Source organism: Struthio camelus, chromosome Z, assembly GCF_040807025.1.
Source record: "Struthio camelus isolate bStrCam1 chromosome Z, bStrCam1.hap1, whole genome shotgun sequence".
NCBI classification, from domain to species: Eukaryota; Metazoa; Chordata; class Aves; order Struthioniformes; family Struthionidae; genus Struthio; species Struthio camelus.
In genome coordinates this window covers 68,556,532-68,570,840 of record NC_090982.1, presented here as the reverse complement: position 1 = coordinate 68,570,840, position 14,309 = coordinate 68,556,532, and the positions used below count along the sequence as shown (strand labels likewise).

Sequence of the window (14,309 nt, the reverse complement as noted above, 5' to 3'; positions counted from 1 at the left end):
TTGAAGCCATTGGATCTACTTTTCTGATTTTGTACCTTTTCACAGAGCTGTTTGTAGATGTATTCACAGCTAACGTGGCACTTGGAAGCACTGTATCTCTTGCTCGTGTGCAGCGCAGTGGACCTACATGTACTCGGTAGATTTGATAGTGGAGAAAAGGAGCTTTGCTTCATCTGCACCAAATGTGTTGTGTGACAGGCAGGTGCTGGGAAACACAGTCTGCCTCTGTCATCAGCAGTTGTGTGGTACATCCAACAGTAGGACTAAGCATTACTTTTATAGAATGAAAATTTGTTCTTTAATTCTTATGCTGTGGTAGCGAAAGAAATGCTATAGCGTTAAAATAGTAAAGTCGGATAGAAATAATAGGAAAGACAGCTGCTATGAGACCTGTGTTGGTTAGGCTTAATTCCCTAAGGTATGAGTTCTAGGAAAGATGTATTTTGACTACTTTGAGTGCTATTCTCCACACAAGGTTTTAGTTAAAGTACTTCTTACTGCAGTATTAAGGATTCACTACTTTAAAATTTCTGATGCCTACTTATAATTTCATACTTTGGAGTGTGTTGATGAATCTGAATTCTTTTAACTCTTCTATAGATTTTTATTTGTATTTCACAATTAGTTGGATTTACAATTTAATAAGGTAATGACGCAGCTTATAAACTGGACTTTTTTTGGTTACAGCTGCCTCTGGTGGGAACCTCTCCTAGCTTTCTATGCGGTGCACATGTACAGTCTCTGACTGCCCATATCAAGATCCTAGACTTTTCTCCTGCCTTCAAAACTGGGATCTCATGTCCTTTCTTAGCTTTTTTTTTCCCCTTTTATTTTTTTCCTTTTTTACTCTACTGCAGCACACATCAATCTTCGTTCCCTTCTACTACCAAACTAAAACCAAAATAAACACTTGGGACTTTTACCCTTTGTCCTCCTTCCTTATGACGCAAGCAGCTCTGTTTCAATGTCTCGAAGTGGAAGATGCAGCTTTTAGTAGCGTGGAAGTTAATGACATAACTCTGAACATATGCATACTTTAGAGCTACTGTATGAGCTGGCATTCAAAATCCTTTTTAAAGTGGTTTGTATATACCATGAATAATGTGCACATTAGCCCCGATAACTCAGTTTTGTTAGTAATCAGATATTTCAGTCTACTAATTATGCTCCTTTCCAGTCATCACTGAACTTCGAGAAACATTCTGAAAATTTTTCGTGGACAGAGAGTCGTTATGAAGCAAATCGCAGAAGACACAACTCTTCAGATGGGTTTGATCCTAATATTGGAAGGCCTAATGGAGGTATGATTTATCTTGAACGTCTTGTATACATCTGCCTCATTGTTTTGTAGTGCTCTAGCTAGAAAAAAATCTAAAGATAATAGCTGTCCTAGGCTAGATGCCTTATTCTGTAGTAGAACAGAGGTCTGGAAAGACATTTTTTCTAGGACAGGATATGATGACTAGTGATTGGAGTAATGTGCTTGCAGGTGTATTTCTCTCTTAAAAAGAATAAGAATGTGAAATTAACTTTATAGCCAGCAACATAAACGAGCAGTCAGAAAAGGAATTTGACTAGTCCTAATGTCAGACTGCTGCCTTTCTCTAGTACTGTTCTGTGAGATTCTACCCTGCTGCTTATGTGAATATAAATTAAATTCACCATGCTATCGCATTCCCCAGTATAGAGCTGCTTGCCTAACTCCTCTAACGATTTTACAAAAGTAGAACATACTTTCAAAACTGTTTGTAATTACATTTCTTTAAAATTTAAAAATCTTAAGGGCATTTTGGGAGAAAAGAGAAAAATGGTTGGCGTTCACAAGGCAGAAATGGTACAGAAAATATAAACCATCGTGGGGGATATCATGGCGGAGGTTCCCGCACTCGTACCAGCACTTTCCACTGTGGAAAAAGCCAAGGACTGCATGAAAATAATGTACCTGAAAATGAAACTGGGAAAAAGGAAGACAAGGAAGAACCCAAACAGTTTGAGGCTGAGGATTTTGTAAGTTAATTGTAATTATAATAAACAAGCTTTCATTGTTTCTGCAAGTGCCATTTTGTCCATTGCAAGCTACTTGATGAGATTTCAGCAGTTACAGATCATCTTATGAGGGATCACCCTTTCCATAGGTAAGAGGGTGTTAGTCATCTGTCCACTAACTTGTTTCTCTTTTTATCTCCAGTTCTTACTGTTATTTTTGTTATTGTCACTTAAGTGTTTAAATGAAACTTAAGTGTTTGTAAGTGAAATTATGAATGGATTCTAAGTTTATTTCATAATATCTTACTGCAGTTTACTGTGGCATGTGTGTGTATTAAAAATTCTACATGACTACATTAATGGAAATCTGAAGTACTAACAGTGATCTTTCTGCCACCTGCCATTTGAGGTCACACGCTTCAACCTAGAATTGTAGGAAGTAAGAGGAAGAGTAAGCTTCCTTTTTGAAGAACTGTACGTCGCTGTTTTTTGCTTTCTCTGCACAGTTTATGTAACTGTATTGACTGCTGCCTGAGATATTGTGTTGGAGAAGAGTAAAGTAACAAGTGAGCATTTATCTATTTGGATGTGTCCTGGGGGGAAGAGTCTAATGTGTCTCCATTTAAAAATCCTTTTTTAGCAGAGGGTATGCTTCAGATTTTATTGTGATTCTTTATTTCATTGATTCCAGATTTAAAAACTTACTGTTGAATTTCATTTTTAATTATGCTGAAACTTCCTTTCAGCCATCACTGAATCCTGAATATGAGAGAGAACCAAACCAGAATAAATCTTTAGCTGCAGGTGTGTGGGGTGAGTATTTTTGGCTTTGTAATATAAAAATGTAGCAGGGATCTGAAGTTATTTTATTTGAAACAGGTGGGAATTTTGTTTTTTGTTTGTTTGTTTTTTAGAATATTGCAGTAGTATGACTTGAATTTGAGGAAACTTGGTTACGACATTTCTATTTGGGTATCATTCTGTTGGTCGGTAGATGCAGGCACAACTAAGATTCTTGTCCTGGAAGAGGTATACCTCTCCTTGTAAAGACATCAAGGATTCTAGGAAATGGGATGATGGTGGGCTAAACTGGTAGTGTGATTGCTGGCTGAAGACTTCATAAAAGAATGCCTCTAATTCAGTAGAGATGTTAGAAGAACTTGAAAAGAAACTTGGGAGGGCTGGGGGGAGCAGACCAACTTGTTGAGATTTAAGGTCCCTTTCTGGAAGCAAATGTCTTCAGTCACGTTGCCTGTGTTTATGAATTACTTATGTACTACAAAGCCAATGATGAGAATGGGCAGTGAACTGAACTGTAGTTTGGGGTTGTTTTCTCATCTCCACCTGATGCATTTGGCTACTACTTTACAGTGCTGTAGGTTTTAAATACAACCTTTGTAGCATTCTGGCTGCAGCATAATGTGGCTCAATTTGATTTGAAGTAGTAGTCGTTTTCTAGGCTTCAGGTATCCTCCTTCACAAGCGAAGGAAGGAACAGTTCTGTCAGCTAAACAGAAATGTAACCTACAGTGCAGCAACTTGTTACAGTTTACGGCTTGGTATCTTGCTTTATTACATATCTGCTATTGCAGGCCTTGTATTATAATTGAAAAACTGAAATCAAGGCTATTCTTATCTCTTTTCCAAGGAAACTTAATATTCAGGAGAGGAGGAATTTTACCATCCCCTTTAAATGTCTGTTAAAAAAATATATGCTTTTGCTTGATGCCGTTTTACCTTGTGTATATAGGATGTGACCATGTGAGTGTTAGGGGAAGTTGACTGTACAACTGATACAGTTGACTGTATCTCTCCAATTAATGCTTTCTTGAACCTGGAAATAATAGGCTGAGCTTCAAAAGTTTTGTTACGCCCACATGAGGTGTAGAGGTAAAGAAAGCTGTCATTGCTGTGATCCAGAGTCCATGTGGAACACTGGACTCTAAACTGAGCTTTTAATAAATATTTACTATTATTCTTTAGTAACCTTAAACTGAAATATAGAAACTATAATCTTTGAAGATTAGATAATTACTAACAACTAATAGTATTTGGGTTTGCAAAAAAATGCTATATAGCTCTCTTCTTTGACTGAAGAATAGCTTTATTTTCCAAAAGCTAAAATTCCTGCCATGCCAAGTCAAATAATGTTACGAATGACGAGTGTAGAAAATGGAGCAGAACTACTATTTATCCAACTTTGTGTAACGTGTTACTGATGAAGCTGATGCTGGACTAAGTTTCTGCTTGCTCTGGACTGTATGGCCACCTAGTACCCTATGAACTAGAAACTTAAGAGTGTGTGTATTTTTATTTTTTTATATATATATAATTTTTTCCCTCTCTCCCCCCTCCCCTAGAGTATCCTTTGAATCCTAAGTCTAGATCTCCAAGAATGCTGGTCATTAAAAAGGGCAGTACTAAAGAACTTCAGATATCTGGATTCCCTGTAGTAGGAAGTCTTCATTCACAGTCAGTCAAGAATGGAACTGGCACAAGTGTTTATAAAGGATTAGTCCCTAAACCAGCCACTCCACCTGCAAAAGTAAGTTTTGGATACCGGTGACATGAACAACAGGCTGAAAAAAATCATGCTCCAGCTTTGAATGTGCTTGCTTCACCCCAAGAGTACAGTTCCTAGAGTATTATGCTTTCAAGTCTTGCATGATATAATTGCAGCATACCCCGAAAGTGTCTGGAAACACTTTTCCTTATTTTTGTTTTTAAGCTGTACTGTATTTTGATCTCTTTCTGATTCACCCTTTTTAAGGTGTGCAAGAGCTGTCCCAAGTGAGTGTGAGAAGAATTTTTTTTAACTTAGATAAAAGCCATTACTACTCCATTTTTTTTAACAAAAGAGTAAATATCTAGTGGAGAGCTACAGTTTGCATAAAAGTACCTTCAGAATTTTTCCCGGTTATTGATGTAGTGATGTTGCAACCTAGTAGTGTCGTTTTGGTCCCTGTTCATCTCCTGATTGATCTCATGAAGTTGTTCTAATTCTCTTGCTACATTAAAAACACTACTTTCAGATCTGAAAGACTCTCGTATTTCAGTTCTTAATGCATTAAATAGCAGAGTCTTAATTGTTTTTAAATTTAACTCTGTGTTAAAGGTGTGAACAGTATTTGAGGGAGGATGAATTGCTTATATCTGTTGCAGTCTCTTCCACAAGAGAAAGATGTTTGCACTAAATTATGATTGTAGATTTAGTTTTACTGATTTAGTTCTGCTTAATAGTTTTTCTAAAGAACCTTGAAAACAATCCTGTTTTAGCTAATGAATCTTTAAATTTTTGTTTAAACTTCTATTTAGCCGACACAGTGGAAAAGCCAAACAAAAGAAAATAAACTTGGGAATCCATTTCCTCATGAATCTGCATATAATATTGGCAATTTCAGTGCTTTCAAATCAACTGCCAAGGCATTTAGCGTATCACAGAATTCAGTGAAAGAGGTAAAACAAGTCTGTGTATTTGTTTGTCTTTTATCAAATCCATCCATTTTTTAGCTTGATTACCTGACTGAATCAGTATTTACGTAGAACTTTATTAAATATTATTTTTGTGGATGTTCATATGATAGAAATATGGAAGGAATGTCAGTGGCCTTTGAATGCTGGACAGTTAGCTTTGTAGGTTTGCTGTGGAGTAAAAATGGTGCATTAGGAAATATAATTTAGGTTTAAACTGAAAAACTGCTAGTGGTATGATTTGTTTGTGGAGGTCTGCCTGTCATTAACAGTGCTCCGTAAGTCTGCATCTCCATGAATTCATAAATATGCGTCCTACATAAGAACTATATATACTGAAATACAAATATGTTCCCTCTGGTTTTGGATGTGGATATACATGAAACTTGAAACTAGAGATGTCTTAGACACTTTTGCTTTTTCATTCAAAGTTTTCTAAATGGATAATCTTCTAATATTCTTTTTTTCCTCACCTCTCCCTTAGTGTAATCGGTCAAATTCTTCATCCCCTGTTGACAAAGTTGGTCAGCCTCGTTTAACAAAATTGACAAGAATGCGGACTGATAAGAAGAGTGAATTTTTGAAAGCATTGAAACGAGATAGAGTGGAAGAGGAACATGAAGACGAGAATCATGCTGGGCAAGAGAAGGTATTTTAATTCATAACTGTTATAGAGATAGCAGTGAGAGGTTTCAGACTGAACAGAAATTACTTTTTTCTTTGGCCGTAAACAGACATACCATGCCAAGAAAAGTAAGTTTGTGGAAGAAACTTGTGAAGGAGTTAAGTCATGGCCTTAGCTCTCTAAATACAAGAAATAACTTTTTAAAAAATTCATCAAAAGGTCATTTATCTCAAGTACTACTTTCTCCAGTGCTACTTAGCTCTTCCTTCCTGTAGGATCTGATCATATATCCTAATAGCATCAGGCACTCCTATGTCTTAAGCAACAATTAAAAACAAAAACAAAAACAAACAAAAAAAAGCTTAGTACCATAACCTAATCTTTCTGTAGAGCGGTGTTTCACATCTTGACTGTTTATCTTATAAAACAGTTGATGAAAAAATGTGATCCAAGCTTTTAGAGTTCTACTTCTCAGACTATTTGCTATCTAATTGGAATGTTCAGATAGCCAGAAATTGTCTCAGTCTAGTCGTAGGAGCAATAGTTTAATTTATGCGTATATCTCTTATTTTCTAATTGAGAGCTGGGAGGCTTATGATATAATGTGTCAGGTTTCTTTCAATGTGGATTGGCTTATGCGGTGTTTAACTGGCACCTGAGGATATAGTGCATCAGTGCTGCCAGCTAGCAACAAGCCATAAGTGTTCTTGTCATGCTTAGTCAAGTAGCGTGTTCTCCCTGATGAAGCTGTTCCAAGCCTATGTTTGTTGTAAATGAGTGAAGTGGTTTGGGGGGGGGGGGGGGGGAGGCACAAACAACAGGTCAGCAAAATTAATAAAATGGATGTTTTTGGGGAAGGACTATTGTGATTCAGGGACGTGAGAGGTGATGCCAGTGCGCGTTCCTTATAATGGGAAGAGTGACTTCTGACCCTGTTTCTATTTTATGTTTTATAATAAAATTTGCTGTAATGGGACTGTACAATGTAAGTGTACCATTCCATTAGGAATGGTCTATATCTTTCCATTAAGTGTTGTATGGTTGAGTGTGTTTCCCTTTAGGAGGGTATTGGATGTGATGTTGTTTGTGTATGTTTAAGAAATAGAGCTTGATTTAAGATTAAAAAGATATTTTGGCAAGCACTATCTTGAATCTCAGAATTCTGCGAAATGAAATATGAAGTTGGGAGTTTCTGGTCCTGAAATTGTCTTGAGTTCTTAATATCTTCGCGATGCTTACACCCAAGGCATTTGGTTATCCCGTTGTACACAGCTGACTTTCAGAATCAGTATATTTTGAAAAAAATAGTGTTTTAGTTGTTGAAAGTCTTAATGTCCTTGGACAGGTATACATAAGGTGTTGTCTGGAGTATTTGCTGTTAAGCGCATGCATCTTGTTCCCTGCCATTGCTGGTTCACTAATAGACATCAAAAAAGGTTAAAGGTTAGCAAATCATGTACTTGTAATAGTTGTCCTACTTCAAAGTTAATTTTAATGATCCTAAAAAGAAAGCATAGTGTGCACCTGAGTAGACAGGGAGATAGCCACGCAACAATCTTTCATAATATTATCCTCTTGATGGGATTTTAAAGCCTGCAGTAACAGACTTCATCTCTAACATAATGAGGCAGATCATGATCAGCAGCTGAATCATGCTTGCAAGAAGTTATTTTGCCCTAATATATTAACATTTGTAAATATTTCTATGAATTTTCTTTGATCATTTGAATGACATTCTCTAGACTTACAGTTTAACAGCTGCACATGTGTTTATTGGGATATTTGTTCTTAATTCTTGCTCGTCATTCTAAAATTTCTGGAAGCAGATAACACTGAGAGCAGAAGGAAACTAAGGATGATGGTCTTGATCCTGGACTCTGAAGTATGATTCCTCACAAGTGCAGAACTGGCTGATTGAATGATTGCTTCCTGCTATGGTTAATGCTGTTACATACCACGTGTATGGATTTTATTGTCAAAAGGGTGTTAGCTAGATAATCCCACTCTCGTTTTTTGTTTTTCACAGTTGGTAAAACGTCTAAGGCTACTTGGCTAATTACTGAATAAGTTGCTAGTTACTGAATGAGTAGAATCGAAAGAAACAACTCTGGCTAGAGGATTTAAGAGCTTCTAATATCTGAGTGAACTTAATCAGCTTGTTAAATACACTTTCTTCCTAGTTCTTATTTCTTGACTAGATAAGGTATAGTTCCTGTAACAGCAGCCTGGGAAGTGCTGTGGGGTGTGTGTGTGTGTAGGGGAAGATGTTGACTGGATTTAAAGAGCAACATCTGATCTTTTTAAATGTGGCAGATGAATTTGCTGGTTGAAGTATGGTGGTTGTAGCCTGCTGCTTCAGTGAAGTAAATCTAGCTCTCTTGCTTTCAAATTGTTCCTGACACACACAGCTCTGATATTTATTTAACTGGAAACCTTGTTAGTAATTTCAACACATAACTTACCATTTCTTAAAATATGAAAACCAGCTTAAATAAGTTTGGATTTGAAGAGATGTTTGACACAAACTGTGTAGAAAAACAGTTTGAGGCGGAGCAGGGAGTTACTGCTTTCTTCTTTACTTGATCAGTGGTGTAATTTAAGGTTTCTGTAGTATCTGGGTGTTGCAAACTCTTAAAGTGCGAACACAATTATTCCTTGAAGTAGCGTAGAGTTTCTCCATTTAAGAGTAACTTAAAACAGAATCACTGAATTTCAGCATTTGCAGAGGATTATTTGTGAATGGAATTATGTAATATATTATCATTTTTGACAGGATGATGACTCCTTTAACTTACATAACAGCAACAGTCCTCATCATGAGAGAGATATAAACCGAAATTTTGAAAATGAAATTCCGCAAGAGAATGGAAATGATTCAATTACATCTCAACAGATCATTCGATCTTCAACTTTCCCTCAGGCGGATGTTCTTTCAAGCTCACTTGAGGCAGAACATAGGTATGTACTCTTATATAAAAAGGTGTTCCTTCATGGTAAGTGAGCTTGTCTTAAATTCTGACCAGCTCAGAAATCAGAATCTGAAAACTGAGAATGTATGAAAGACAAGAATTTTGTAAAAGTCTAACTTTGCTTCTACTGGAGTTGTGTCCTGACATCTTAAACTTGCTTTTTGCGAAGTTTTGATGTATTTCTTTATAAAGAAGCAAACTGAAGTATGACCTTCATCTCTCCGCCAGTGATGTTTGCATATCTGGAAAGAATAATGCACGTAACTCCTATCTGTTAGTAGTACTGGAAATGCTCAAATTAACATCTTTTGTAACACAGTTTCTCCTCCTTGTTGAAATGAGGAAATTAATTACTTCTATAGCTGACTTTAGTTGATACTATCAGTAGCATCACAAGACAATGGAAAGGGAGCAAGTAAATTCAGAAAAGGATTGAAACGTATTTCTAGTATCTCATAGAGGTAACTGCAGTGGCAGCTGATAGAGAATGGTGCTGCTGAGAAATCATAGCTCAAAGTCTGGAGGTGAGCTTGTCATTGAGGTCTGTTTAATTCCTGCTGTTTCTGGTAACTGAAGAAATGCAGCATTCTTTTTGAGTGATAGATCCTATGTACACATTAGGACTAGGGGGTTTTTCCTTTTGTAGTACCTACAGAGGGAACTCGCACGACCTCCTCTCTCTCATGAGTATGAAAAGTGAAAGGCACCCTGTTCTGTTATGTTCCTTTTTTTTCCTCCATTGGCAATGGAGACAAAAATCCTTTGCTGCTGTAGGCTGCTGACAGCAATATTAGACTAGAAGGTAGGAGTGAAATATAAATCTCGTTGGTTGTTTCAAACGGTATCCCTCACACAGCTTTCTGGGCAAGCTGCTTTCCTCGTGGTGTTCCGGAGGCGCACAATCCCTCTATGTTGCATCAGTCCTTCAGCTGTGACCAGCTTAACTTTTGGATAGTTGTGCATACCTAATAAAAGTATTGGCACATCTTGTATAAAGCATGTCTGGGCTCCCCTTCAGCTGCAGTGTGCAGTGACTGTGTACTCGTCCTGTTCGTGTTAACTTTGGCTAATTTCAGATCTATTTTTCTTCTTTTTTTTGAATGTGGTTCACTTTCTTTTAAGCGTTTCTAGAAGCCTGGTGCTGCCTTAAAGGGACAGAAGTCCTAAGTTTAGATGATGTTGCTTAAAATTACCCTAAGTTTTATTTACATTAGCAGAAGCTATAAAACTTTACATATACATGTATAATATTATTAACATCTTAACTTGCTTGCTATAAAACTTTTAAACACAAATTACTGTTGCTAAAAATAACTACTATTAAACTGAATTTGGCCCTGCGTAACAGAGTCTTTGTCTGTATGTATATGTACAAATGCACATTTTCTTTTAAAAAACAAACAAAAAGCCACCTCCCCCCCCCCCCCCCCCCCGCAAAGAAAACCTAAAAAACTTGCATATTATTTCTCCAGCTTTCTGATTACGCTGTTCCTCATTGTTACATCCAGTTTGGTCCAAATATTACAGAGGATGCTATTTCTCTTATTTGCTCTGTAAACCTTTTTTTTCTTTAGCTCCTCTTTCACAAACTGTGGGATGCTCTTTCCCACTCCAATTCCAGGCTTTTATTTGGGTTTTAACAGTTGTCAGTGTGTCACTGGTTACCGGCTGGTCTGCCCAGTGCAAACCTATTATTTTGGGATCCAGAATTTGGTATGGGGAGGGTTATATTGAAGGGCTTTTCTTGTTGGTATCTAAGTAAATGAAGTGCCTGATGTGACATCAGTTGTCAGTTCATCTAACTTCTATTTTCATATTTTCAATGTTCTTCAGCCCTAGGATTCCTCTATCAATTCTGGCATGTACTTTAGAAGCAGCTTTTTGAAAGGAGGGAGGGAGGGAGTGAAGTAGCTTTTACCTCCTTGAACGTAAAATCTCAACAGGCTTATTGTTTACATGAAGAAGGCACTGATCCCTGCAGCAAGAGAACTTTCCTCTTATTATCTTCATTGTTAAATATCGTAAAGTCTTCACTCTCAGATAATCTTGTTTTTCACACCTAAAACCACTGCCTTCCTGCCCAGATACTGCTGTCCCATTTATGGCACTAGCTAAAGCACTTTTATGTCTTGGGATTTCAACAGCTTGGCATCAGAAGAATTTATCTCCATTTTCTTCTCTTGTCCTCATCCCAAAGCTCACTCCTAGTCATGGTCTGTCTGTGCTGGAATGACCTCATCTGCCTTTAGGCAATACTTGATACCTGAGCAAATGACAAGAAATCTCTCCTGCCTCTGACATTAGCATGTGCTAGAAAAGCAACTATATAAGGCCGTTGGGTCCTGAATCATGCTTGCGCATTCTGTCACTGAGGAGCAGTGCAGCTCCTCCGCTGTTCACTGTCACAGTCTCCAGACTTGATGCATAAGATACTGTGGGTTTGAGGTGAGAGACTGTCTCTGGTGTTGGCTGCTGTAGAGGGACGCCGTCAGTGTTCCTCATGGCTGCTCTTTTATCTAGGACAAAACTGTAGATTAGCTCAGTGTGAGTCTCTGCTTCTCCTCACCAATTGTGAGGAGGTTTACTACTGCTCCACCAGAGCAGCTTTGCAAAGGAAATGCATTCTTTTCCCCTTTAGGAAGGTACTTGCTTTAAAACGAAGGTACACTGGCTTAGGTTCTGCTCGAACCTTGGGTATATGATAGATACTATGTTCTAGCCGAAGTCACTGGAGGTATTCAATGCATTTGTCTTGGATGCCTTCTTAGGTTAATCTCTTGGCTATGGAGGTATCAGTTTAATGGGCTGTAGAGTTCATAATGCCAACTCTACATCTGCTTTTAAGAGAAACCCTGTGCATCAACAGCTGAACATATGTATAATCCAAATTCTTGTCTCTTTTGCTTTCTTTATTGCTGTAGTTTTGGAAAGCAGCCATTCCACTGAAAGAGGCTATGAAAAGCTGTCAGGTTTTTTTTCTAGGCTGGTTTTCGTAAGAGTTTACTTGAGAAATTGGACCGTTTATGCTATGAACGGTTATGTCTTGGAATGCTGTCAATTAATAAATAAAGGTCTACCTCTGGAACCAAGGTAATATGAAATCTGGCTGTTGCAGCCCTGTGTTTAGTGGATTGGCGGAGAGGGCAGCCGGCTGTATTTTGTATGCCAAGCCTAGTGGCAGGAAATGTAGTACTTGGTACATGCAAGTGATGGTGTGACTATATGCTTGAAAATCATATGTTCTGTTGTTAAACTATTAACCATTCAGTTTTTGCAGCCTTTGAAATCAAACGTGTAGAAGTAAAACAAGGCCAACTGTGAAGGACCTGATAACTTTTTTAGCCTCTGTGCTTTATGTTAAAAGGTCTAAGATGTATACTTCTGTATATTAGCTCTTTGTTTAAAAATAATAATTATGGACTGATTAATATACTTATTACAGATCTTTACATATCTACCTAGGCAAAGCTTGAAAAGTCTTAAGTGCCTGAAGCAAATTCCTTAACGTTGTTCTCTTTATTTTAAAGGTTGTTAAAGGAGATGGGTTGGCAGGAAGACAGTGAAAACGATGAAACATGTGCTCCACTGACAGAGGATGAGATGAGGGAATTCAAAGTCATTAGTGAACAGGTGATGCTAAGTTAATGTTCCATTATGAACTTGCAGGTGACTGTCCTTAATACCTGCTTTTGAGGGGCGTCTCTGGTAATTTTGATGGTTAGGGAGATTGACGTTTCAGTTGCGTGGGTTTTTTTAGAACTAGTTGTTTCCTTTCTCTTCCATCCTCAGCTTTCCAACTGCATCAGGTAGATGGGGAATGGGATACTTCTTCCTGGGCCCCTTCCTCATTTCAGACGCTACCCCCCCTTAGTGCAGAAGTTTGCAGCAGGCTGGAAAAAAGCGCATTTGTCCCACAGGAGAGACCATATGGGAGCAATCACTGGGGCAAGGAATGTGAGGAAGCAGAAGAGGATAGAGCTCTTGCTCACTGCAGGAGTCTAACTTAGCACAGTGGGAGGTTCTTGCATCCAGGTAGCTGATCCAGAAGTGAAGGCACTCAAGTGAATTTTTGTGTATATGTGTATAATAGGTAGTACTGTAGGTTTACTGTAGCCTGTAGGTGAAGATACAGAAAAGAATGAAACTTAATTGTTGTACATAGCTTTTTATCTATCTAAATACATCTTGTTTATTTTCATTTCAGTTACAAAAAAATGGCCTTCGGAAAAATGGCATATTGAAAAATGGCCTCATCTGTGACTTTAAATTTAGCCCCTGGAAAAACAGCACTTTCAAACCCGCTCTGGAGAACGAGGATTCGGAGACGAGCAGCAGCGATACATCAGATGATGATGATGTGTGAAGATTTCTCTAACATCAGTAGAAGCTTGTTTTGATCTCATGAAAATTTTGGGGGTGTATTGTCCAAAAAAAAAAAAAAATCTAATTTATGTAGTAACATACCCCATTAGAGGAAGAATGATGGGACTTCTCTCTGAAGAAAGCAAGGAATGTTGTGTTGGGTGTGTTGAACATTACTATAATTTCTTTGTAAACGAATGTTGTAGAATGAGGACTTGGGTTGACCCAGCATTGACTTTCTTCATCACTGCAGCATTTCTGACTAGCAATGTGACAATGTAACAAATCAGACTTTCTCATTTAATAATAAAAACAAAAAGAATTGTGTAATGTCTTGCAAAGCTTCTGTCTTAAAAATGTCCGAGTCTATGAGGAAAAAAGGGGCAGCTTGACACAGTGTTTTGTTTGCCAAGTCATTTCTTTCTTACAATGGAAATCCTCAAGTCCACTTTGTACGCAACAAGGGCAATGTAGCATGCTGGCTAAAACGAGCAAAGTGCACTAAAACTCCTTTCCTTAATTGAGCTGTTGTACTGTTCTACTTCTTCCACACATAATTGCTCTTTAGCCATTTGTAGTGTAGTCATTGTTACGGCAAAAAAACCCTAATGTTACAGTTCCAAATTTTTAGAACTAACCTTTAATTTGAAAGCTTTATGGGGTACTGCAAGACCCAGTGTTCTCACAGTGAACATATTTGTGTGGGAAAATAAGCACTTTGATAAATTATTCACATGCAGAAAAATAATTACACTGACTGGATTTGTCCGCTACATGGGAAATAAACTGATTTACAGAGTAATGTCTCAGTGCATAGCATCAAGGGTATTGGTTTTTTTTTTTTTTTTAATCTAGTAACAATTCTGTTTGCATTTACATTAAATGTACTCTGGCAG

At 37.6% G+C, this 14,309-nt stretch overlaps 1 protein-coding gene across 8 annotated transcripts in view; it reads left to right on the top strand.

Annotated features, from left to right (window-relative positions):
- Positions 1–13,933, top strand: part of LOC104146861 (vasculin) — a 35,125-nt gene extending 21,192 nt beyond the window's left edge. For all 8 annotated transcript variants that reach the window (XM_068927098.1, XM_068927103.1, XM_068927102.1 and 5 more), the window contains 9 exons: positions 1,178–1,301; positions 1,784–2,007; positions 2,733–2,799; positions 4,347–4,531; positions 5,302–5,442; positions 5,942–6,106; positions 8,856–9,040; positions 12,579–12,681; positions 13,256–13,933. In XM_068927098.1, the coding sequence (XP_068783199.1) occupies positions 1,178–1,301; positions 1,784–2,007; positions 2,733–2,799; positions 4,347–4,531; positions 5,302–5,442; positions 5,942–6,106; positions 8,856–9,040; positions 12,579–12,681; positions 13,256–13,414 (1,353 nt within the window). In that variant the 3' untranslated portion in view covers positions 13,415–13,933. The remainder of the gene's footprint in view (positions 1–1,177; positions 1,302–1,783; positions 2,008–2,732; positions 2,800–4,346; positions 4,532–5,301; positions 5,443–5,941; positions 6,107–8,855; positions 9,041–12,578; positions 12,682–13,255) is intronic.
- Positions 13,934–14,309: the final 376 nt, after the last annotated feature.